The sequence below is a fragment of the Amia ocellicauda genome, chromosome 17 (genome assembly GCF_036373705.1).
Source record: "Amia ocellicauda isolate fAmiCal2 chromosome 17, fAmiCal2.hap1, whole genome shotgun sequence".
NCBI lineage: Eukaryota > Metazoa > Chordata > Actinopteri > Amiiformes > Amiidae > Amia > Amia ocellicauda.
In genome coordinates, this window is record NC_089866.1 from 19,874,273 (window position 1) to 19,901,714 (window position 27,442).

Consider the following 27,442-nt stretch of genomic DNA (forward strand, 5'->3'; position numbering starts at 1 on the left):
TATCAGTGACTGTTGGTCCTAAACTAACATTGGGATTTCCCAGAACAGTGCTTCACAGTGCTTAGCTGTCAAACATTGGGGAAAACTCAGTCTTGAGGAATTTTCCTGTGTGTAAAATCATTAATACACAATTCCACATGAACTACACAGACGTATGATGATGATGTTGGTGATGTACATCAACATTCAAATTGCAAACAATAGGAAATAAAAGATGCGACATCAACCCGCAACAAAACATAACTTTGTTTTTATCAATGATTTCCGTTTATTGGTTTAGAACAGATTAAGTCAAAACAATGAACCATAATGTACCTAACCCCCATTAAATCATTCATTTTCTTTTTGTGAATCTCTTTCCGTTGTATATGATTTCGTATGATTGTCCTAGAACTTTCTTGCTTTTGGAAATGGTCCCTACATTCATCACCCATACCAAAACCAATATTTATTCGGTTATTCGTGTTGGTGTAGCGCAGCTTTCTGCAGTTGTGGACGGGTCTGCGCTGCTCCACCAATGGGAGCGGTGGGATTATGCAGATCTGCGCAGAAGTACGGACATCCATGCAGTAATGCCCTCACCAAGCCCCTCCCCTCGACTTGAAGCTGATAGGCTGAGTGGCGTGTTTGGGATTGTTGTGAGGGGAGGAGGAAGCCATCTTGTTTTTTTTTTTTTACGAACCAGGAATACAGACTGTAGTGTGAAGAGGGAGAAGGGGGATTGGTATTGTGATTGCATACTACATATCCATATATCTAGAGAAATATACAACGTGCATGTGAACCCGAAGCCCTCGCCGCTTCTTATCCACACAACCTTCATGGGGAATTGAGCAACGGGGAGCTCAAGGGTTTGCATTCTCGTCGGTTTATTTTATTTCTGTGTCGGGTATGATGATGAATGGAGGATAAATGTTGCCCAAAGCTGACAGCAGCAGTTTCGCCCTTCTCCTCTCTCTTCTCTTCGCCCTGACTTTGACAGACCCTCCACGGACAGGTAAGAGGGACAGGAAATCGTGTCTGGTAGAAAATGGGGCCGAAACGCGTCGACCTGTAGTGAAGGAGGGGGTTTTGCAGATGGCGAGTGAAATGCGGGATCTGGTGCGGAGTGACCGGGGGGCCGGACGGTGCAGCACGGAGGCCTTCCCCGGCAGCCGGGATTTAGATATCTTTATTATGTCTCCCGCCCCCGGGCCAGCCTGCCAGTGCCTGTCCTGGGATGGTGCAGCAGTGGGTGGTATTCATTATTATGGTGACGGTGATTTGTAATAAGTATGATTTGATTCGGGTATTGAGGTTGCTTTGATTTGTTCGTGTTGGAGTTGGCAGGGTGGACGATAAAAGTTTGTTGTGCAGCGCAGTTTGCACAGCATTTGCAACGCCTGTCTTGCACGGCGAGCAAATCTCATTGCATCGACGCAGATCGTGTGCTTTTTTTAATGGATGCTGTGCACGGTAATTAGCTCCTTATACTCACAGAAGTTGTCTCGTCGAAGTATGAGAAAATGAAGATCAGCACCACATTTATACTGTAGACTAAGAGCTGCCAGATGAATGAACCCCCACAAGAATAAAATCCTGTAATTAACTTTGAGAAAACAGTTGAAGCATATGTGTATGAACTAGCTATGTTCTGAATATCTTGAATAAGTGTTCAAAACCTTTATTGTTGTTTTTAATAATATTATTCTTATAATAATATAATATTATTCTCCACACACACGCAAACCTATCGTGTAGTTGTGTTGTTAAGTGGTTAACTGTAAATCATACACGCATGCAAAATAGTTTTTGGATGTTCCAGTCTGTGTAATATTTAATGCATTGGGGGTTTCCAAAATCAATACAATGCGTGTTGTAGTTTAAAACATAACTCAGCCTCGCTGGTGCAGTTAAATGGAGGACTTAAGGAAAAGGCATGTGATTGTAACCATTTCAGAAGGTCTTTTGGCAGACTTAGGAAAGCTTGTCAGAGGGCAATGGAATCTGCCTAATTGAGGCCCCACGACTTGACAAGGCTTGTGTTAAAGATCACTGGTTTAAGACTGAGAAAAGACCTTATGTTATTGGATTTGCTGTTTTGATGGAAGTAAAAAAAAAAAAAAAAAACACACATTGCATTTCAAAAAAAGGCAAACCTTTATCACACTGCACACTTCAGTGGGTTATCGGTACTAAGTGGCTTGGCAGACCAAAAGATTTAAGACTGTATATTTACACAGGACAGAAGCCAAGGTATGCAGTCAGTACACCTGTTGTGTTCAGTCGGAGTCCAGGCACACACAGTTAGGGGGGGCGGAAACAACTGACATTTCTGAAGAAAAAATTGGAGAGTGAAATGAAATACTTTATATACACATTATTATTATTATTATTATTATTATTATTATTAAATGATACGTATGTGAAATACAGTGAACAAACCTGCAGTTCGGATTCCGAGTGGTGGAGGAATGGGACTTGTGAAAGGCTGTTTTTGTCTTTGCATGAGTTCGCTTGTCTTCAGCTCACAGAGGCAGATGAAGTCTGGCATGATGACAGGTGTCCCAGTGTCAAAGGACCAAAGGCAGTATGTCTCGGTGATTAATGTCTGTAGTTGTTCTGGAGAATGTAATCTCCAGCAGTGTCAGGGAGTGTGGATGGTAAAGCGAATGTGCAGATAGCTTATTTCTTTATTTATAAAACAACACAAACTTTTTTGTGTGTGTGTGCATACATTTTTAATAATTGTAAATCTGTCAATAGGAAATAACAGCGCAATTGTTAATTTCCTTTTACACAATTAATTGCAGGCATTTATCCTTATTTGATTAAGTTACGGTAGAATCTGATACATGCTTGACTATAAAAAGTGCATTCACGCCCTTGCTCTTATTTTTATGAAGTTCAGTGGGTTTCAGTGTCTGGAAACATTTGTATCTGCTGACTTCACACCAGCATCAGAAATAACTGTTTCACAAGTGATTTTGTGTAGGTCCTCCAATAGGTATGAAGCACTCTTACAAACACAACATTTGTAACTATTCTAAAAACATTTCCTCAGCCTTCTTTCCTCAGGTAACCTAATGTCACTTGTTGCTTATGTAATTGTGCTTGTTTCACCTGCTCTCATTTCTCCCAGGCAGTAAGCGCTTGAATTAAATGTGCAAGTTGTGTCATGTCTGTCTGAAGCAGTCGCCACTACTACTCCTCTCACTTTCTCAGTTTAGTTTTTACTTGCCTTGTTGCCCTGGGGCACCTTCCCCCTCACAGATTTTTGGACAATGTCAGATTGTAGAGCACGGTAAATGTGAATGCACGCCAGGGTCAACTGGGGGTTGACTGCAGTAGTCTGACAGTAGCTTTAATGGTCCATGCTAGTCTGTGGCAACACTACAGTAGGCTCGCTTCTTTTTCATAAATTCAGACATGTACGGAGAGCTGTATTTTCTCATGCTGCTCATACTCCTACTAATTGTTTTGCAGTTGAAGATGTGCAACTTGTAATAATCTGATGGGGCTTTATCGTGGCCCACATGCACGGCCACAATAAAGTAATTTTAAAAGAAAATTAGTACCTTATTATGTTAGCTTATCTCTTTTGCACAATAAGTCTTGGTTAATATATAAACTTGCAAAGAGAAGGAAATCAATCTGTAGCAATCTTTAGTGTATATATTCTTTTGTTTATACAAGAAAATTCAACTGAGTAACATTTAGCCTATACATTGAGTATATTTAGTTTTTCTTGTAATAGATTTGTTGTTTTGTTTGTTGTGGTTGTATACATTTTCATGGGTAGGACACTATTAAAGAAAAGCTCTCTATACAGTTTGTGAATTAGGCTAGTTGTTAAGTATTGCATTCAAAGCAGTCAGAGAGTACTCTGCCATTTCCTGAGTTCATGTAGCTAATGCAGAGGATTATTCAACATTAAATCCAGTGCATGCATAATCTGTACAATTGTAGGTTTTAGGTGACTAATGTAAAATCCTGGTTGAAGAAAAGTGTTTGCACTAATATATATGTAGGCCTATCAATTTATCGTATGTTCTTTTGACATGCATGGTTTTTATCACATGGCGAGTTCTGCCAGCTCATTGACTGAGCTCAGAGTAGATAGATGCTGCAGTTTGTCACTGCATGGCTGTTCCTGGCCTCAGACTAATGCTATCAACTCTCTGTTGGTATTCCTCTTCCCAGAGGGAGGCCCTATTGGGGTCACTGGTTGGCTACTGCCAGCTGACTCCCGGGTTGTTCTGTGTCACTTCATACTCCGTTCTTTGCAAAATAAAAATAACACAAGATCGCGGGGGGTGGAAGTCAGGTGTGCTGTATTGCTGGTTTGGTTTCTTATTTTACTGTAAAAAATACGTAATACGTCGACCTGAATGACCACACAGAAGGAACAAAAGAGAATATAAACGTATGTAGTCAGATATGCAGAAAATCAATACAGATGTGTATTACAGTGCATTTGTAAGGGTTATGCAGTAGTCTGCAGCAGGCAGCTATGCCATACCACCACTTTGTTTTGTAAAGTTCTTCACAGGTTGGAAACCGTGCATGCATCCTATATTGAAAATATATACATATGTATTAATGCTGAAGCATGGTTGGCCTAAATGTCTATTTTAAAAATACCACATGAAGAAGAAATTATTAACATTGTTATTAATAATTTGATTGAAAATGTCTTGGCTTTCAAGATCCCCTGAAAACACTGACCGTTCTTAGGACCTTAGATTCCTTGTACTTTGTAAAAAGGATTTGCTTGCATTCCTGGCCTGAAACTGTTGATCATTCAGTATTGAACTCTGGTTTTTGAAATGGAGATAGGTAACTGTCTACATTTTAAATGTGATACGTTATCCATTTCTTTTTTGTTTTCTTTGTTTTGTTTTTTTGTTTTTGTTTTTTTTAGGTCCACGGCTAGCTCTGGCACGATTGTTGTCAGGTAAGCAGTAACATTCTCTTAGCTGTATCTTCGCCTGAAACCACTATGCCCTGCAGAAGACAGAGTATAGAGAACACAGAGCTTTTTGTAGTATTCTGTAGAATTCACAGTTTGCATATCACAGACTATAAATCAAGTGTTTCAAAGAAGACATTAACTTGCAAATATAGGTCATGTCTCTCGGAGATGGATTTGAGTAAATCATTTTCATGTAACCATAATATAAGAAATCATAGTTAGTGGAAGCTTCCTTCAAGTAACTTGGAAGGTGTTTCTATAACAATAGTAATGACTATAATTATGCAAATTTATTTTGAGCTAAATTAACTGAGAAAATGTGGGATGAATGATTTGTAAGTTTCCTCTGACGTTATAGAACATGGATGCCATTAGCATTCCCAAGATGGAAAAGAAACAACAGCCTTGTTCTCATTTTTAGTTTTTCTGTTCAAAGTTTCCCTAATAGTGGTTGGAAATGATTGAATTAACCATTGATCTGCTGCAGAAAGATGATGAAGAAGAAGAAGGGGTTAAAAATGATTTATTGTGCGTACTGTTTGCTCTAAGATTGAAAGGCCTAAGTTTTGCATTACAGACGGCCATTTATTTGATCATGTTTCACTTCCCTCATTACAGTAATAATTTCGTCCACCTTAATTAATTCTAATGAACAGCTCTGAATGCACAGGCTTGGCCGTGCAGGTTTGCAATTAGAGCAGGGCACACATGTTGCATTTTTCAAGGTTAGTCGAGCTTGTGGCCCATACTGTGACAAGCAGCAATTAAACGAGATCTATTACAGCCTTTTTACCAAGCAGCGAAAGGAGCCGAAATTAATTGACTGTAGATTGTTGCAGCTTTCAAATTGTTCATAAACTGCATTTAATTAGAGTGGATTGACCTTGTAAATCTTTCATGCATTTCAAGGTTTCTGAACAGATTTCGGCCACAACAGCTGTATCGTGGGGCTGTGCCATTTCAATGGCCTCTGAATATTTTGTGAGGAATTACTGAAATCGGTTATTTCCCTCTATTCCTCCCTCTGCATCTTTATTGTGTGTCTATATGCGTTAGATTTGTCTTTGAAGCTATTCTGATGTTAGTAAGTATTATTGTTACCCTCCGGTTTTAGCTTAATGTGGGTCTGCATTCCGAAATGCAGCATTTTTCACCATTTTGTGCTGTCATTTATTAAAGTGGTCAAAGTAGAAGTTCTTGGCATACAAAGACATTTATCAGATTATTTTTTTATTTTTTTATGTATAGATGTATATGCACGTACCAGGTGATGTAAAAGTCTGAAAAGGAATGCATAGGCTACATCCAGTATGACTAGGGCCTACATTAAATTGCCAGGCAGCCCTTTAAATACATTTCTTTATAAATGATGGTGTATTAAGTGCAGTCTCAAATATAATTGTTTTTTAATTCACACAGCTGGTTTCACTATTACAATATTGATATGCAGTTGCATACCTTTAATACCTGTAACTCTGAGTTTGATATTTGTAGTGTTTTTTGTGTTAGTGTTGTGCAATTTAAATCTAACTGAAAATGTCAATTGAAATTGTGAATAATTTGACTTTGTCCAACTAATGTAGTCACTGTATTCCTGTTTGCATCCACAATATGGTTGCTTCTCATAATGACCATTGGAAGGAGGTTAATTGCATTCTATCACTCTCATTAGGAAGCTGAAAGTATGTATAAGAATACTTCATTGCTCTGGACAAAGCCTTTTGTAACTGCTGGGATTGGGAAGGCCTTATTGTTTTTTTTTTGCCATTTGCAATGTAAACACCACACTCTTTGGTCAGGATTGTGCCATCTGTTCCAGTTGAGCAATGCTGCTGTGTCAGTCCTGTGAGACACGGGACTTGTGTGGTTTGATGATCACCGTGTCTTTGTTGTTTCAGAGATGCGGTGCAGCCAAGGCCAGTTTGCCTGCCGCAGTGGAAAGTTGCAGTGTATCCCCCTGTCTTGGCAGTGCGACGGCTGGACGGCTTGTGAAGACAAGAGCGATGAAACGGACTGTCCTAGTAAGTCTAATGTCTTGTGTTTTGTTTTTTTTGTTTTTTACCTTTAACATTTATGAAGTCCTCTTGCTCATTTGTTGGGTGTGTACCCATTGAAGTGTCTGAATAAAATTAGATCAAAAGTGGTGTATTTTTAGATTTTATTGAATGATTTTGGCAAGAGAAAAAGCCGTTAAAATGGGTGTTGGCCCATAGTCTTGTATACAGGCACATTTTCATTTGGGCATATGAAATACTGTGCTTGGTGTGTCTGAAAGCTCTCACTGCCTCGTCTTTATATTTTGCACTTGAATGCAACATTAGTAGTTACATTTAAATGATCTGATCTTTATTTTGATTTTTAAAATTTAGGAAGAAAATTCCTTGTCACACACACTGTGAGTTTGTTCAATAATGACATTCTGGAAGACCTAACATTTTTTATGTGCATAGAGAGGATCACAGAACACAACCTTTGCAAATGTCGCTCAGATCTGATGTGAATTGCGTTGTCTGTGACTTGGAAATCTTTAATATTTAAGTGATAGTTTTCTGTCTTCAGTAAAGTTAAAAATAGGTCTTATTTTGTACTATTTTTATGCAGAAGAGTGCAATCGTGTTGCTCTCTGCTGATCCAAGGTCACTTGCTTAGAGTTACAATTCTGTTTATCTGGGATATTGTACAGATCTCATAGCAAAAAGCTTAGCCGATCTTGCAGTTGGAGTTGAGGAAAATCCCATTGTTGCCACTTCCTAAATCTCAAGAGTCGAAATGCTTTGCTTTTGATCCTTCACTGCATAGCAGGAATAACTGGCAGGATTTACACCACATGTGACTTTCACAGCTTGGCTTACAGGTACTACACACATCTGACTGAGACAATGGTGTTACCTTATTTGTTTATTCATTGTGTGTGTATTTGTAAATTGGGATGTATTGTTATTTGACACTTTTGGTTTAGTCTCTGTTCTCCTAATGAATTAACCAAATCAATTGCAGATACAAAATAAGAATAGTGCATATAATCATATTGCCATGCTGCTGAATAGCATGTCACATTAGAAGGATTAAACAATTACATAACACATTTAATTCTACGCTTAAACTGTGAAATTATTCAAATAACATTTCCTGTAATTTACAGTTATTCTATTTTGTACATACAGAATAATTATGTAATCATTACACGGACATAATAAATACATATTTTTAAGAAACTGCTAAAATCGAAAGCCGTTTACAACGCAGTGACAAATTTCTGGTGATTGAATTTCTCTGTACATTGATTAATTATAGATTCTAGGTTAAGTATGCTAGACGGCAAAGTATTTGAAGTGTTGTGAATACCATTTCTGCATAACTGAGACATCCGCATGCTTGCACTCCCAGAATAGTCTGGCTGCAGCCCTTTGGTTCGGATGTCTGGTATCCGTGCCTCATATTTGTCATTTCTTTTTATTATATTGATGCAGAAATATGAGAGAGAAGTAATCTGAAGATGGCACGTGGTTACATAACTCACCTGTTATAGTTTTATTGCGATATATTGTGATATGAAAAAATACAGGATGACTTCACCAGATTACTTGAATTGCTCTATTTCAGAAGAATTAATTGTTCTAGAATGATTGGCGTGATTTTGTAGGGAACTGCATCTTCATGGAAAATAAAAATTAAAAAATGAAACTGAAAATGACTTTTTGACTTATTTTGGGTAGTTTATTTTATTATAATAATTAATACACTGTTTAATTCGCCATGGTCCCATTGTATTCATGTAATACTCTTCTATCAATTCAGGCTAAAGTCAATGATCTAACATGTTATGATATTAATAATGCATGTTGCTTACCCTAAAATAAAGGGTATTTTAAAATAATAATAATAACAAACTGTGTATCCAAGAACTCATCAATCGGAGTCAATTACGTCATATCAGACGGATATAATGCTAGTTTTCCTTTTGAAAAAATTATAATATTGTAGACTGATATGTTTACCTTACTACATCGCACGATCTGTGATGTGACTATTGCGGTTGCGCACAATGCGATGTCGATGCTGAAACGATATATCGTTCAGCCCTACTTGAAACTAATTATTTGGTTGTGTATTTCATGTGTATTCGTACTGAAACTATACTTGAGTACACCTGCCTTTCTTTGAATAGCTTCTGGATACCTGTATGCATGTGATGACTTAGGAGCAGTTTCCAGATCTTGTCGTTGGAAGTTTGTGTGAAAGCAGGCCCAGTAAGAATGCTGCTGTTCTGCATGGGAACACACCAGGGGTCTACCAGCAGTTTTCAAAGCGATGTAAAAACCCTTTAGTTAGTGTACGGTGCTGCTCAGAGATCTCTCTGTCCTTGTGTGCGCACATTAGTAATGAAACTCACTGGAAAATTGCTCCATTTATTAAGGTTCCTAACCAAAACATGTATTCATTATTTAATGGATAGAATACTTTAAGTAGAATAGAAATTGTCAGGAAGTGAGATTTTATTTTCTTGGCAGAAATGTAAATCTAAACCATTCATGATGTGTGTCTTTGTTGGGCCTGTGCTCATTAAAGTGCTGGGAACTCGTTTGTAAGCAGATGTGGATTAATGATTAATGAGCCATGGATTACACAGGATGCCTGAGAGCAAAAGCAAACTATGCAAGCTTCATAGATTCTAAGTCTTTGCTACATGTACATGTCAAAAATGTAAATTGAATCCATCTAACCCGAGCAATACTGAAATCCCAAAGAACTGCTGAGTTAGTATCGTAGCATGGGGCTGCTGCTTCAGATTGTCGTGGTTTATAACCCGTTTACTCCTCTTGCTTGAGATTGCAAAGCCAACTGCTTTTGTAGTGGATGGTGTTTTTCATCTTTCCTTGCCTCAGGAAAGAAGGTTATTACAAAATAATGGTTGCATACTATCAATATCTTGTCTGTGGTTTCCTTGGGAGCAGGCAGTTATCTACACAAGACAGAATACATAAAACACACCTTCAGTTAGGGCTCCCAGTCTCCCAGCTCTGACTGGCTGCCCAATTTTTTATTTCCACTGCATTAAGCATGCTGAATTTACTACTAACGTGTTCCTGGTTCTGCTGTCTCCCCAGCTGTGAATAAGGATGAGCGATTCCACTACGGCAATGCCTACGACAACGTAGAGGACATCATTGGTGTGGCTCAGCCAGTGCGCTTCAACAGTAAGACTCTTTCAATGATTTCCTTTGTTTTTAGTACTATTTTCTTGTTAGGCCAATTTGTCTTGTGTATTCTCGGTGGAAAAGTATTTAAATCGATTCCGTTTAATTGGTTTCTCATAAGTTTTGAATAAGACACAAAATCACAGAATAACTGGTAAATAAACACAAAAAAGTTAAAACAAACACAACTCATACTGCTTGAAGGGAAGTTTTCGATTTCGCAGTTTGCCACTAGATGGCGCAATATGCCTATGATTTTGTTTTTTTTTCTGTGATAATTCAACCAAGATCTTTGATTGTATGTTTTGACGGGCACCTGTTACTCACCTGGTCTAGAAATGGCTGGAATAAGGAAAACCATGTTCGGCTATGAATTTTGTAATCCATATGTGTTCCAGGGTTTGTTCTGACTTTCTTTCTGATTCTTCAGAGAAGTGTCCCACTGGCTGGCATCACTATGAGAAGACCGCCAGTTGTTACAAGGTTTACCTGAACAACGAGAACTACTGGCAGGCGGTGGAGACATGCCAGAGAGTCAATGGCTCCCTGGCCACCTTCGTCACGAACGAGGAGCTGCAGTTCATTCTGAAGATAGAGGTGGATTTCGACGAGAAAGTGTGCGAACGGAAGGACCAATGCAAGTAAGGACAACACAGGGAGGCGTCCGGTTCACCAACGGTGTTTCTTAATACTGGAGAAAATGTTATTCATTGGCAATTTCCTCTTGCAATTATGGGAAAAATTGACTAATTGAGTTAGAAAATAGCAATTTATTGATGTAATGGCAATATTTACATTGAGGGAAAATGGCCTATGGAAGAACCCTAACACCCAGGGGTTTTGCACTTCCTTGTGCAATAGAAAAAGTGATGTAGGCTTTGTTGTGTGTCCACGACATCCTCAAGCAGAGGAAATTGTACAGTGGAAAGAACTTGTACAGGAAAGAATACATGAGTTATTGGTAGTTATAATTAGTAATTTGCCTGAAAAAATTAGAAGGATGCATCTGAAAAGCTAAATTCCTATATCTCACTGTTATAATGACTGGAGCATCCAAAATATTTTATTTTTATCATCACTTTGTTCCAAGACCTGTTGTAATGTAAATTTTTTTTTGCAGATTTTGGGTTGGCTACCAGTATGTCATCACTAACCAGAACCATTCTCTCGAAGGACGCTGGGAAGTTGCATATAAAGGTCAGAAATCTAAAATTGATATTGAATCAGAAACAATCACAGCACAGAATAGTGTTTGGTTTTTTCCTGACTATTTTATAACATTTTTTTTTTCACTCTAGGTTCCATGCAGGTGTTTTTACCCCCTGAAGGATTAACGAGTTTTGGGGAGGCAATGCCAAATCAGGAGAATGTTTTTTGCGCACAGCTACAGCGATTCCAAATCAAAACCATGAACGAACGAGGCCTGCACAGCTGGCATGCAGAGAACTGCTACAAGAAATTCCCTTTCCTCTGTAAAAGAAGTAAGTTGAAATGTATTTGTTCTGTTTGGAAACACGTTGCAAATTTGTGCATTGCATAATGACAGCAATGTTTCATTGCTGGGCTGAGCCGAGCTGTAGCAGCGGCATAAAAACATTTAATATCCCTGCTGTGCTGTTAATCATTTTCAGGCAGAATCCTGACGGGCTCATTTCCAGCAGTAATTTTTGCTGTAGCTCACAATACAGGAGATTATCTCTTCGTGAATATGGTTTATTCTCCAGTACTGCTGATGTTTCGCAGACGTATTGAACCGTGGGCGCGAGTGTGCGGTTTCAGTCTTGTCTAGTCAGGCTTGTCCAGTCTGACGGCTGCATTATGAAAATGTCCCCACCTCTGTTCACACCGCAGGGCAGACGTGTGTGGACATCAAGGACAACGTGGTGAATGAGGGCTACTACTTCACCCCCAAGGGCGACGACCCCTGCCTGAGCTGCACGTGTCACAATGGCGAGCCGGAGATGTGCGTGGCGGCACTGTGCGAGCGACCACAAGGCTGCCAGCACTTCCGCAAGGACCCCAAGGAGTGCTGCAAGTTCACCTGCCTTGACCCAGGTACGGCCCGGCTCTCCTTACCAAGACACAGGACGCCATCTACTGCCAACCTACTTGCACGTCCTCTTGTGTCGGGTGAATGGTTATACCAGTATTTAATATGTAGTCCATTTGCTCAGGTGCCAACTCTCAAGTAATTTCATATCAGTTGCCTTAGGGAAGATGTACTACTCCTAGATATATCTGGGTGCAGTGAAATAACCATTATTTGATTGACTGTCTTAAAATTAAATAGGAAATCTAATCTACACAGCCCAGCTCGGCTCACAATTGACAGTTTTTGTCCCCCTGCCCAGATGGGAGCAGCCTGTTCGACTCCATGGCCAGTGGGATGCGTCTGATCGTGAGCTGCATCTCCTCCTTCCTCATCCTCTCCCTGCTGCTCTTCATGGTTCACCGGCTGCGGCAGCGGCGCAGGGAGCGCATCGAGACGCTCATTGGGGGCAACTGTGAGCACCGCCCCCCCATATTGTAAAATAAGAGCTGATGCCTGATTCAAAACCTCAACCCACCTTCCGACTGCACCTTGCAAAACAGGCTGTGGGTCAGAACCTGGTGTTAGAACCAATGATTAGGGTTTGATTAAGAGCTTAAATTCTTTTTTTTTTGGTGGGGGGGTTGATTTTATCCTTACGGTTCGGTTTTTATTGATGTTTTCGCTCCTACCCACAGTGCATCACTTCAACCTGGGCAGAAGGGTGCCCGGTTTTGACTACGGCCCCGATGCGTTTGGCACTGGCCTGACTCCACTACATCTGTCAGACGATGGGGAGGGAGGGGCCTTTCATTTCCATGAGCCTCCCCCTCCATATGCAGCTTTCAAGTACCCAGATATACATCACCCGGATGACCCCCCGCCACCCTATGAAGCCTCCATCAATCCAGACACTATTCTCTACGTTGATCTAGGTAGGTCTGACGTGCTCCCTGGATGGCATGTACCCATGTATGTCTCCTGACAACCGTGGAAAGCAAGAGCTCCTGTTTGGACAGGACTGTAGGCGTTCGATACTCCCTGTAGTCAAGAAACCTTTTTTTGTTTTCTTAAATACATTTGAGTTATGAGTCAATTCTGCTCCTTCAAGACAAAGTAACAAAGTAGTATTTCAATTTAATAGGTCATGGATTTTTGTGTATGTGTGTGTGTATTAATAGGTCTTTTTATTTGGTGGGGATGTAGGAGAGAACATTTCTCCAACCAATGAGAACACTCAGCCACCATTAGAAACCACTAATCTCCACCAGCAGGCGAGCGAGGAGGCCTCAACGTTAGAACACTCCTCAGAGGAGCACGAAGACTCCATTGACAGCAGCACACTTTTGGTTCCCCCCGACTCACCCAGCGACGAGACCACCATGACACAGACTGCAGTTACCAGCTGCCCCAGTAACTCTTCACTAAGCACTGTTGTATAAAACTGAGGCGTGAGAGAGCGAGAGAGAGAGAGAGACACAGATATATATATATATAGAGAGAGATTGTTTTACAGTCAACTGAAATGAGTAGAAGAGCTATTAGTTTGAAGACATATAAGCTAGGAGACATACTTTACACACTTGTCTAAAGAGGCTTTAGTTTCATTTCCAGACACACTACTCTTATTTCAATTTAGACTCACGGTTGTGTTGTTGTCATGTTAATACCAATAATGACATCCCTGTGTTTACTTGGAGACAAAGAAAGGGATTTGTTATCCAATTAGAAAAAAAAAAAAAAGTTGGGACTGTTTATTATACAATAGTTTGTCTGCACCTGAATAAAAATTATCTTGATCTAGTGGAAATGGGGGCTGAAAACTGAGAAACTGCACAGAAAGGGTGATAGTGTGTACTTTATGTATACCATGTAGTTAGCAAGGTCTAAACATTTGAGGATGCTTTTACTTTTTTTTGTTTTTGTTGGTTGTTGAAATGTGTGAAAGGTGTTGTTTGATTCAAAATACAATTTTTGTTGTTGTAAATATGAATCTGTACACAATTGACTTAAGTCCTACCATAGGGGGGTGGTAAAATAAGCTGATGTGCACATTTCAGTCTTCCAAATTTGCTGTATTCCACAAAAAGTACACACGAAAATGATGAGCTCTGTTAAAGCTTTCGTATACCCGGCGCTGTGGTGAATATGGGCACTGACGCTGTAACGGTGCGTTGTGCAGATAGTTTTACATATGTCCTGGAAGTGTGTTCATCAACTGTCAGATCAGCAGTGAGATTAAGTTTGCGTGTGATGTGCACACAGTTCAGTGTTCATCATTAAATTCAGTCACTGCTGACTGTGAAGAGTAATTCACAACAGAAATTAACAAGCAGAATATTTTGTGCTGAAATCTCTGTACAGAATCAAGCTCCACATCTGGGATTAATACATGTTCTCTGTTTTAGATTACATTATAGTGGTTTAGAACAAATTCATATTTCTTTGCAAGTCATGATAACCTATGCATCCATGAGTCTGAGAGGTACTATATGTTGTACGTTTTCAGTTTTGCAAAGTTTTACTGCTCATTTCCCCTAATGAAATTTACGCAATGCTCTAAATGGAAAATGTACATTAAATCAACATTTTCTATTTTTACGAGTCAGTTTTGTGATTCTTTTTTTTTTTTTTTTTTTTTGCACAGTATATTTTTGGAACTGTAAGTCATTCAGATCGCTTAAAAATTAGAAATGTCTTCATTAACATTTGTTTTGGGTGCGTGTCAATTGGGGGGGCTGTTACTTTTCATTTTTTTCTTACGGCAGACCTTAAAAATGTAAATGTTTTTGCACATCACTGTTTTGTGAAGCGGGTTCTGTGCATTTCTGGTTTGTAAAGTCAAGAATTATACGAATAGAACTTTAAGACTAAACGCATCTTCACACTTTTATATTTTGTAAGGGTTCAGATAAATTGTACATTTCTTTCTTTGTAGAGTGGTGGGGATTCAATATTGGTGGGTGTACCATAGTTCAGCCATTGCAGTGTTTTTTTTGTTTTTGTTTTTATACAGAGTTTAGACCATAATGGTAATCTAAGATGATGGGCCCAGGCTGCATTGCTTCTGGATAAGTAAGTTAACCTACTGGCTTTTGTCCACAACGTCTATCGGACACACCTACAGGTCAAATTCAACTCTGGAGTTGAAAGGCTTCAGCTAAAGACATATACGCTGCTGGATAAAAGGAACGCAATTCGATCACACTGTCATGAGTTTTATGGACGCATGCCATTGTGAGATCAATGTTGAAGACCAGCCATTTCCAAATTCTATGATATGAGTATATGTTTATTTCCACAAAGCGTATCTTCGCTAGGCAATGGCAGAGTGTTTATAAAGGACAAAAACTCAAAGCAAGTCAATGGTTATTCCTATGTAATTATAAGTAATCTTTTGTTGCTAGTGATTCATTTTTTGAATTGCTTTCCGCATAGACAATCTACCTTAGAAATAGAAGCGTATTTCATGTTTTTTTGTCTTGTCTTTTAAAACTACAAAAAAAATCATACAGTATTGTGAAAAAAATGTCCGTTCTGTTTGTGGTCTGAGTGCAGATCCAGGCTATTTGAGGAACTAAGGTAATGCATGTCGTCATTTCAGTAGGCCTGCAAATACTGTATGTTTTGTGGGGCATTTCCCCCCTTTTCAACAAGAAACCATTGTGTGAACCTGTTTACTCAGGTATAACTGACTGCTGCTCATCGAAAAGATTACCATAAATAAAACCTAGCTTTCTTTGTACAGTCCAACGATGTTTCTTATACTGACTTTTACTGATTTACTGGGATTTGTTTTCCCCACAACAGTTGGGTTTACAGAAATATTTGTAAGTAGTTAATTTGTGATGAAATAAATAATTAAAAAAGTGGTGTAAAAAGGACCGCAGATTTTGATATTAAATGAAGTTCTGTGTAGACAGCATTTGATACTTTTGATTCTATCCCTGTGAATTCATCTTAGGTTTGTCTCTTTTTTTATTATTAATTTGTTTTGAGGCAGCACTTAAGAAATAGTTTTTTTTTTGTTTTTCCTGAAGTAGCTGTAACATTTCATCTAAATGCCAAATAAATTGTACCATGAAGGAGAATATGGGGTATGGCTTTTTATTTTTCTTCCTTAATATGATTGGTTGAGATAAAACTCTGTAAAAGTCTACAGCTAGAGAGACTGAAAGATGAGAAAAGAGGGAGAGAAGGGGAGCAGAGCTCCCTGCTGTTAACCAAGATGGCTAAACGTTACCTGTCTGGTGGAGCAGAGAGAGGAAGAGGTAATATCTGTTCCTTTCCTGCATTTCAACAGAAGCTTAATATTGCATGATTTATTAATATAATCAAATGCTAATAATTTTACATTAAATGTCTTCCGAATAAATCATTGCATACCTGTTACTATTGTGTTCTCTGTGAAAATAATCTTGTAGAGATGTTGACGTGAGTTTAAGTTAACTAATGCAGATTGTCTGGCAATTGCGTGTGAAAGATTTCTCTTACAATAGGAAGTTGTTTGACCTCTAGACTGATGGAATGTTTCTTCCAAACATTGAATTCTACATTTCAATTAAATTATTAGCCTAAAAAATAAATAATGTTCTGTCTGCATTCTGAACTGTGATACTGCATTAGAGTGCCAAATAGATAAAATGACACGCCATGATATTATACAACATAAAAGCTGTTGAATTAATTTCTGTATCTATAACAGCATCTGAGACAATGTGGGATGGATTTCTGTCCCACCTTACCATACTGGTTTGCACCCTCAAGCAACCAGCATTTGCCAAGGACTCTGAAACCAATTTACATGATCTCTGTCCAGGATCCTGCTTGGCTGCCTGCCACAGCTCTTACAAGATAAGTGTGTAGGAAGGTATGATTGTGAATTACTTACTAATCCTGTCCTGCTAGCGTTTGTTTGCTTAAGGAAAGCCCTTTTTGTAACGATTTTAGATAAAATCTGTGCACAATCCGGTTTGCTATAAGCATTATCTCTATATCACTATACATTTTATTTTTTAAATTTTGAATTTTAATACATAGGCATTGGGTGCTCCTTCAGTATTACAATAGCAGTAGTGTCTTAAGCTTTGCATAACCTGCTTTGGTTGTGTGTCTGTTATTCGTGGAACGTTACAGAGATGGTTTTGGTTAGGTTCTAGTTACATTGTTCCAGGGACAACAGATGACAGATCTTTACATCAGAGGGAATGTCACCTGATAGGCAATACAAAAAGGCAGACTAGACACCCTCAGTCAAGACTAACCTTTTGAAATTTGAAATGAAAAATGTAAAAAACATCTGTGGATTAAAACATAGAGATTAAAAAGTTTGACAACCAAAATATAGGCGGACAGTAGGCCTATCCTTCATTCAGGCCTCTAAGTTCAGAGTCAGGTAGTTATGATGAAATCGGTTAGTAGCTGAACAGTTCACAGTTGCCGGGGACAGAGACCAACTGTTTTAATTTGTTCTGTGTTTGGCAGGGGACTCAAAACGCCGGTACTGAACATCTGATCTTGGAAATCCTCTTTATGAAATCTACATCGCAAATGTTAAGAGGGGTTTATGTTTTTTTTAAGTAGCTGGATCTTGGGTCCCCTACACCCACTTTCTTCCGGTCCAGCCGGGAAATCCCTCTCCATACTGGGAGGCTCTGTTCCGCTGAATGGAAACGCATAGAGGACCTACTTGGCACGTGTTGAGCAGCATTACTCGAGTAACCCAAGTAGGCCCACCTCAGACTACCCACCAGCAAGGAAATCCCCTCTTTCAGTATTAAAGTGTAAGGCAATACCAAAAGAAAATTCCAGAAAAGCTTAGTAGACCAGTTTTAAATCACACACAGTTCCTAATTGTTAAATGCAAAAATGTGTGCAGTTTCAGTAAATGTTTTGAGATAGTGGTTTTGATCAGTGTGTGTTACAGTTAACTACATATAGTTATAGATTATTTGCGGTCTCTAATAAATTGCTTTGCAGACAGGGAGGCAAATTCAAATTCTTTCCAAGTTCCTCAAATATCAGAACCTTGGTCAGTTCTTGTAATGCACACTGTCTGCCTCCAGGGGGTAGTAGATGCTACAAAGTGAACGCACTGTATGAACCAGGGCTATGTTTATTCTCCCATCATTTCTCTGCATTTTGTGCACAAACCAATGGATCAAATCCTTTGGAATTAATGTTTTTTTTCCTCCTGCAGAAGGTCATCATCCTGACACAGAGTTCATTAGTTTGCATGAAATGTGACATCTGCCAAGTGTCCAGGCATGTAGCGCACACTGAAAAGCACATTTTAATGTATGTACCAAAGAAAAGAAAACAAAATCCCAGAATGCACAATACTAGATTATTTGTTTTGTACACATTCATTGAATAAATACCTACACAATGCATAGTTGTTTGCCCTTGAATGCTCAGAGCTCTAAAACTGGCCTTAATGAGATGTTAACTGAAATCGTTTTCATCATCACTCATGATCAGTTGTAAAAGTAAAACCTGAGCTGTGTGCTTGTCTTTTTAATTGCAAATAAGCATTAAAAGAAAAGAAGCAATGGCACAATTCCATGTACTCCCCGACCAGTCACTGCAAACAGGCTTTCACTGTCTGAAACCCTAACCCCACAGGCCTTCCTGACAATACCTGTGATTACAGAGTATAAAATAATAACACAAAAGACATTAAATATATCGGAGCACTAATTTGTTACACTGATTCGTACTAGGATGTATTATTGTATTTTTGTGCAGATTGTATTTACTGCACGTTGTAATATTATGTGTTTATTGCGAAAACTGAACGCCCTCTGGGCAAGGGCGGCTGCCAAGAAATATAGAATAATAAATTAGTTGTAAGAGCTGCCAACTAGACATTTACCCTGTTCTTAATATGTATTTTACATATTACTTACAAAAGATGAATTCACATGTGCTCAAGTGCATATTAATGTATCTGGATATCACCAAGATTTATTTTGCAATGGCTGAAATTGCCCAACATGTATGTATTAATTAATTTATTTTAAAAGCTGTCTCTTACAAACACATTCAGACGGTGTCAAGAATATGAAATCAGCACGTTGGTGTTGGATAATTGGCCCTTGGATTATATAACAATGAGCTGCCCCGGCTGAAAACACTAGGCAGCTCATCCTGTCAGAGAGAGGAGCTGGCAGAATGGGCGACCGGCTCTTTTGAAGACTCTTACAGTATTTAACCCTTCAAAACCGAGGCAGCTCATCCTGTCGGACACAAGGGACCCATCAGAATAGGCTACTCTCTGTTTTTCAACACTCACACTGCCGTAGAAGCCTTCAAAACCTAGGCAGCTCATCTTGTCATCTATGTGAAATAACAGGAGCAAAATCATTTTTAATGTGCATATTTATTACCAGCAGATGTATAGGCGTGTTCACTGCGCATGCGTACTGAGCCAGGTCGCTCATTCTGACCTGTCGCTCAGTTTGTCAGAACACCTGTCCACCGAACCAAAAAATGGATCGGTCCCCCTGCCATTTGCCAGAATTGCCCGATTGCCAGTCCGCCTATGGTTCAGGCACCAAACACTGAAGCTTTGCTATGAAACTGGCATTCAAACCCCGAGTTGAGTGGGCTGTCCTGAATGGTCCAGCAATTGCCGGAGGAGGTTTTACAATCCATGTGTCTTAAGTTAAGGGGACGGATCAAGTGGCAGAGACTATTTAACAGGTAGCTAATTGCATTTTTGTGGGCATCTGGACTTGACAGCTTTTAGACCTGCCGGGTGATTTGTAAAATAAAATATATTATTCCGATCCTCCTAAGGCTAAGGGATTAACAAGGGAATCCCATGCATTACATCTCGCCGGCGTTGTTATTCATATGTTTTTGAAGTCGAGGAATCCTCTGAAGACAAGCAGTGGAAACATATACAACCACCTTTTAGACTGGGACGACGTGTTAACGATGCTCCTGATAACACCCGTTTTCGTTTTTTGTTTTATTGGGACAACACTAGCAGCTGGTAAGTTAGGGGGGCGCAACTAAAACATTCATGTTAACTTTCCACTTTAGGTGCCGGTAGATTGTTGCTTCGTTGTAGTGGGCTTATTCTGCAGCAGTTAAGCTCATCAAAGCTTATTTGATTTAATTGATGTTACTTTTTGGAATTTCGAATTCAACTTGGTGGCACTGTTCCACCCATGCTAAAGATCTATTTGAATTTAGAATGTAATTAGCATAATTGTTTAAGTTAATTATGATTGACTTTCTAAACAACTTTACACAAATTTTAAACGAACAAACCATATATTTAACTGATTTAGGGAGAGTGTAATTCATTGTTTTGCTGTTTCACCGTGCGATGTGTACCTTAACATATTTAGACATTTTAATTGACAAAATAGTCTTAAAAGTGATCTGTGTTACAATATAAGTTACATATAAGCTTATACATACTCTTACTAGGTTTTGTAATATGTATGCTATTTAATGCAGGGAGCAATTCAATTTGGTTCAGATGTTAACTGCATTTCCCCCCTCCTTTTAGAATATTGCTACGATATCAGTAGCAGTTGTGGTAAGTCTGTTTCTTTTTTCTTTTTCTTTCTTTTATGAATATTGCTTAGGTAGATTTTTTTTTATTATTATTATTGTTCTGGGGAATGTCCCTCTTGAAAACAATTTATTTATAACAGTCATTTAAACTCGTCAGTAATCTAATGGAGCAGAAGACCTTGGCAGCTTTGTTCCATTTCATATGAGGACTGAGATCCTACTAGGCATGGGTTAACTGCTTCTCCTGTAATTACTTTATTGAATACATTTAAATGAATAGTAGGCTATTGTTGTAATTGCAGAGAATGACTATGCAATACAATTGAATGGTTGAGGTATTTACTGTTAATATTAATGTGTCAACTGTCCTCAGTACTGGAAAAGCAAAGTTTGTAGTAGAGTTACTGTAGTATTATTAAAGAACAGTATAACTGTCATATATATATATATATATATATATATATATATATATATATATATATATATATATATCACTGGAGCATTCCTTGTAAAAAACAAACAAACCATAAACAACAACATTGTCATTGCTTCACTTGAGTCCATGTATTTTTTTCATAAATTCCCAGGTCCTGCCAACTGGGCGAATTTTTCCTCAACATGTGACGGGTCCAAACAGTCCCCAATAGACATTGATCGCTTGAGATTATATAAAAACATGTCATTGGGTGCATTTACTGTAAAAGGCTATGATACATCCCCAAACCAGACATGGAGGATCTCAAACAATGGATACACAAGTAGGTGATAAGAAAGATGAAATATAGTTTAGGAAATAATACTTGAAGATTTAGTGTTAATGTTTCTTTTTGAGCAATATCACTAAACAAACCCATCATGTTTCACTAATTAATGCAGTCAATCTGAGGAACATATAATACTCTCCCCAAAAGTCAACAAATTTACAGTACACATGCATTTATGAGTAAAGGTTTTATAGTTTTTATACTTAAATACTATCCTGTTCCTTTTTGTATTAAATCGTTGTCTTAAAACAAACTTATTTTAGTATCCTTACATGTATGTATGATTGACCGTCTTTGTTCAACTGCTTGGCTTTTTTTCCTCTCAGTTGTACTGACTTTAAGCAGTGAGTTGAATGTGAGTGGAGCAGGTCTACCTGTAACTTACAAAGCTGCACAGTTGCATTTCCACTGGGGGAATCTTACTACAAACGGGTCAGAACACACTCTGGATTCAAAGCGGTATTCTATGGAGGTACAGTCCTTACTTTGTATTCGTAAGATTTGAGGAGAGTTTTACACACACACACTCACACACATGTATGTATGCAGCATAGATATAGATATAATTGCTTATATCAATGCATTGCTGGATGAATCCTCCCCAAGCTGTTTCGACTTGCTTGTCTATAGCTTCCCTTTTTCATGTCATGCCTGCAATGTTTATTATATAATCGTCCCATCTTTTATGTCACCATCTCAAGTGCTTTTTATAATCTCCTAGGATCCATTCAATAACTTCCTTTGTATTTAATATGTTGTCTGGCCTTTTCACTCTTTCAATTATGTCTCCTTTTCGATTGTCTTTTTCTATCCCTTGTTTTTCACAGCATACATCTTTCCATGCTTCTTTGTGGCGACTGCAGTTTCTGTTACATTTCTGCATTTAGTGACCAGTTTTCAGAGTCATAAGTGAGCACTGGTAGTATACATTGATCAAATACCTTTCTCTTCAGGGAAATTGATAGATTTCCTTTCAACAGAGTGCGGTTTCTTCCAAATGTACATCCCATTTTCACTTTTTTGATTTCTTAATAATAATATCATCGCCTTTGATATAATATCTAAAGAGAGAGGAAAAAGAAAAAACATGCATGTAATATTTATATCTTCGACAAGTCTATTCAGAACCAAAATCTGACATTGTTTTTCACCAGTCTCAATAATAGTGTTTAATAATGACTTTGTGTGATTTAAACTTTATTTATTATCAGTATTCAAGCATGTCAGATGCTTGTGCAAGTTGTAATTCATACTATAAGTATAATTGCTCCCTTTTTCATTATTGTTATGTTCGAACATACATCCATTTCATGCATCATTTTTGTCATGTCTTTTACCATGGTATGGCTGGGTTGTTGGCAAGGCAACTAGCGTTGGTATCCTGGTTTTAGATAGACAACGTTTAGTTGGCATGTGATTATGCAGCGTTGATTCGTAATGGAATAATACAGGTAGTGTGATGCCGTTCTGGGTGAGACACACAAGGGCTGCCCCAGGAGGCAATGTCCGTCACCAGATCCTGGAGGAGTAGAATTTAATGGAGAAGCACCTGTCTTGCCACCTACATCCCCTGATGTGGAGTGACTTTGTGTGCTCTGGCCCACACTGTCAAACTCCTAAAGATGAATAATTGATCACGGTAACAAACTTTGATTTATGGACTTGGACTGGCTTGTGAGAATTTCTAGTATTGACCAACAACTATATTGATCTTATCCAAATTAATTCCTTTTCGCTCATACAGGGCCTGTGTGTATCTGCCTTTCTGTCTGTGTCTTGAGAAGTCTGTCTCAAAACATCTGATTTCCCTGCCTTGACACTTTCAGGGGATGAGGTAAACATGGCTGTATTGATAACGAACCTTCCTGTGGTTTCTGAGAGTCATCCACAAGGTTACAGGAGTGGTGAGGTGGATATGTACTAGAGGGTTTGACATATCTACTCATTTGCTATACTGTTTATTATTCAGTAGCCAATATAATCTGTTAGCCTTGCATATTGATTTGTATTTGATGCATATTCATTGATTCTTGCTAATTATTCCCATATATAGAATTTCCTTTGTTCGCTTAAGAGGTCTTGACCTATAAATAACTGCTCTTATTGTGCTTGGGACTCAGATCCTCCATATCTCTGTCACTCGTTTCTTTATATTATTTTATTACCATTAGATGATAAACATCTCATTGATTCACTGTGGTCCTGCGGATTCCTTACACATAACATTTCTTACAGACTTAAGGTTTTCTGTTCAGATTGGTAGCTGTTTGTTTTGCGTTTGTCATTGATTAGTTGCATGTCTAGAGAGTTACCAGATTTTTGGTTTTGTTAGACTCAAAGAGTCGAAAAAACTCAGAGTTTTTTTTAAGTTTTTTTGGGGGGTGGTTGTATGTCTGTTTATTTTGGGTCACCACAACACTGCAGAATAAATTCACTTCTTTTCACCACACCCTTGTGTGTGTGTGTGTGTGTTCATTGTTTTCCTAAATCCCACTGTACTAAGCCCTGGCATTGTGGATAATCCCCCCATTGTTAGAATAGAAAGGTGTATATGTGTGCGTGTGTATATGTGTATGTATGTGTATATATATAATATATATATATATAATTACATTTCTATGGAAACCTGTAAGCCATTTTCATACGGGGATACAGACCAAAAAACAGACTGATACTTAACAGAAGTGTATAGGAATTATAAAGAGCTTTAATTGCTCTTTGTAGTGGTCACTGCAGTTTAGTTCATCTTATGGAAATGAAAACAAATTCACATTTTTTTTTTTCCTTCGTGCAAGTACTGACACAACACTGGCGAACCATTTTGCATCTGCACTTATGTCAACGATTACTTGTTTCCATGTGGAATTTATTATCGAAGATACATGGTACATATTACTGTATATAGAGCCGAGGATTTGACGTGAACATTAAGCATGAAAAGGTAATGTCTGTTCAAATATGCTTTGAGAAAGAAAGAGTGAGCAATTAGACCTCCAGGCCTATATACCATAATCATCATAACAGCATATGCTTGTTTTCACTATTAAACTACAAACTGAATGCAAAATGAAGCGACCAAACCCTTCATGAATGATTTTTGTATTTTTGCAGATGCATATTGTTCATATTAAATCAACACATGCAAACATTAGTAGTGCATTGGGAGATCCAGAGGGTTTGTCTGTATTCGGGTTCTTTATGCAGGTAAGTTCATAGTTTATATGTTGAAGATACCTTTTAATATAGATAAAATGTGTTCAGTCTTCATCCAGTTCAGAAGATAATTTATTAATATATTCCAATCTAATTAAACAGTTTTCTTTACTCAGGTTAGGAATATTTTCAGAAGTATCGTGTTTTCAATCATTCTTAAACAATGTATTTGAATGTTAGTACCACAGATGTAGTGTTTCTGCTGCAAACCTTATCTGTAACTATAACCAAAAGATCACTTTTTTGAAAGAAGTTCTCGCATGAATACCTGCAGAAATTTTCAGGAAAACCATACATGAAAGTGTTTGGCAGTCACAAGTAACAATATCTAAATAATTAATACTTTTCCACCTGTTAAATAAGTTGTTGAAGTTCTACTCACTGTTGAAAGTTATTTTCTGCAGGTGTCCGGTACTAATAACACCAACTATGATACCATCATCAACGCAATAAGAAAGATTCCTCACAAAGGTAAGTAAACTTAAGCATGATGTGAGCATGAATTCTTGGAAGTGCCCATTAATAAATATTTGTTAATGATGTCACTTTAAAAACATGTAAATAAACAACACTAAAATATTGTCAAAGAGACTGTTTGAGGACTGTGAAAATGACTGAGAAAGATAATACAGGAGGAGGGTGGATGTATTGCTCTCTACCTCAGAGTGTCATTTCCGGAGTGTTTGGGGTTCATACTATAAAGCTTTTTTTGATTTTGTATTTTGTGGCACAGTTTATTGCTTCAAAATAACTTCCAGTTCAATTCAATTCAAGTATATTCCCTCTCGTTTCCACAGGTGACTCGTATAATTTACCTTCTACATTTCCACTGGAAAGTCTTCTTGCTCCAGGGGAAAAATATAACCGATATTACCGATATGTAGGCTCTCTGACCACCCCTCCTTGTAACCAGTCTGTCATCTGGACAATGTTTGAAGAACCTATCAACATTAGTCAGACCCAGGTATGTTTTTTGTTATTTCATTTCCTTTTGTATCCATTGAACACACAGAAACTGATCTCAAATATCAGGTTATAACATGTATAGTCCAAGAGGATTTGTACTTAGAAATAAGTTAAACGGGTTTTATTAGCAACAACAGCATCAGAAAAACACGTCAGCTTTGGAAGTTCTTCATAGCATGTAAGCAATTAAGAAGTGTTACAAGTGAGTTAGGGTCTAATCTTATCATTCTGATCTGTAATTATAGATGAGAAATTAAATTATTATGATAATAAAGTACCTAGTAAAAGTAGGGGTTATTGTAAAGATTTATACTAACCATATTTTTCCTTTACGTAAAATCATGTTCTTACCAAATCTTTTTTTCTTGTCTTTTTCTTTCTTTATGTAGTATAACTTTTTTGTGAACAACATCTATTCCACGCCAGCTGAAGTATCACAACACGATAAACTGATAGAAAACTTCCGTCCCATTCAGGCTGTGAACAGTCGCAGAGTTTATGCCTCTAAAGATGCTACTGTTTTAAGTTGTGCCAGCATTCCTGTGCTAAGTTTGATCCTGTCTGTTCTTCAACTCTTGAGTATGAAACTTGTGCTTTGAGGTTTGTTTTCATCCATAAGTGCTGTACTACAAACTATTATTTTAAATGGGTTCCTGTCAATTATACATGTGCCAAATCTCTGGAAGACAAAGAAATCATAAAAATGTACACAACAATGTTTTTTAGTGTATCTTTATAAAGACTAGTTGGTTTAAAAATGATGCAATTTGTATAAAGGTTATTTAATGTTTGATAGATTGTATTTGTGGGAACGTATTGAACTCGTAGGTACCATTACTGCTCCTATTGAAGAGCAATGGCTGAACAAGGTTGTTACAAATGAAGGATGTAATAGTGCTGCTGAATAAGAGATGCCATTGTCTGTGTAGCTCTGTAAACATAGCCACTTCCCTAAAGCCAGAGTTAAAAAAGTGCCTTGTCATTTATCGATTTATAATCTCTGTAATGGACTGATGTCATGCTTTGTCATGTTTGTTCATCAGACAAAGAGATTTTGTTCTAAAAAGGCTCTTTTCACTAGACTGTATGATTCAATGATGAGACCTTTGATGATGGCACACCTGAAATAAATAACTTCTAAAAGACCATGCTCCGAATCTATTCTTTAGATTATTTTTAGCATATTAACCATTGTCTGACTGCGATATGATATTTGCCTTCTCACACGGGAGATTACAAGCAACTTCCCTGGAGGATTTAGATCATGACATGAATTTATGTAGCCACGTGAGTTTGTGTTTATAAAGGAAGACACATTCAGAATTTTGGATAGTTTTGGCAGCTAGTAAGCACTGCATTTTTTTCCAATTTAAAATCCTCAGAAACCTGACCTGTTATATTTTATTTAAGCCATTTAATAAAACATCTCCATGTCACAATCTATGAGTCCAGTATTAAACTTTTTACACTACCTTTCAAGTCATGAATGTATAAAGCTTGCATTTTATTTTCTAGAAGCTGAAAATACTTAATTCTATACTCAATCTATGCCTTAAAACCATAATTTTAGGAATCTCACACCTTCAATCATATTTAAATCTTACCTTTTAAGACCAGAAACATCGACCAAAGTAATATGTAGGAAACCATATGTTGTAAAGCACAATGTCCTGTGACAGAAGGGGGAGTGAATTAATCTAATTGTTTCTGGAAGATGTTTTTTTTTTTTTCTGGAAGGCTCCAAATCAAATGTTTTCTGAGCCTCATTTCTCTTTCCATCTCCATG

The 27,442-nt window shown here is 37.9% G+C and overlaps 2 protein-coding genes across 3 annotated transcripts; both read left to right on the forward strand.

The window, feature by feature from the left end:
- The first annotated feature begins 665 nt into the window (after positions 1–665).
- On the forward strand, positions 666–16,272 carry dgcr2 (DiGeorge syndrome critical region gene 2). Of its 2 annotated transcripts, XM_066688888.1 has the most exons (11): positions 666–997; positions 4,904–4,936; positions 6,853–6,975; positions 10,063–10,152; positions 10,583–10,793; positions 11,273–11,349; positions 11,451–11,633; positions 12,004–12,207; positions 12,504–12,656; positions 12,880–13,116; positions 13,388–16,272. In XM_066688888.1, the coding sequence occupies exons 1-11, from the start codon at positions 913–915 to the stop codon at positions 13,621–13,623; spliced, it is 1,632 nt and encodes a 543-aa protein (XP_066544985.1). In that variant the 5' UTR covers positions 666–912; the 3' UTR covers positions 13,624–16,272. The 2 variants fall into 2 exon arrangements, with proteins under 2 accessions (XP_066544985.1, XP_066544986.1); XM_066688889.1 differs by lacking the exon at positions 4,904–4,936.
- A 3,475-nt stretch (positions 16,273–19,747) lies between these two features.
- On the forward strand, positions 19,748–27,006 carry car15 (carbonic anhydrase 15). Its single transcript, XM_066689182.1, has 8 exons — positions 19,748–20,180; positions 20,706–20,735; positions 21,301–21,471; positions 21,804–21,949; positions 24,589–24,681; positions 25,095–25,161; positions 25,488–25,654; positions 26,046–27,006. The coding sequence occupies exons 1-8, from the start codon at positions 20,039–20,041 to the stop codon at positions 26,253–26,255; spliced, it is 1,026 nt and encodes a 341-aa protein (XP_066545279.1). The 5' UTR covers positions 19,748–20,038; the 3' UTR covers positions 26,256–27,006.
- The last annotated feature ends 436 nt before the right edge of the window (positions 27,007–27,442 follow it).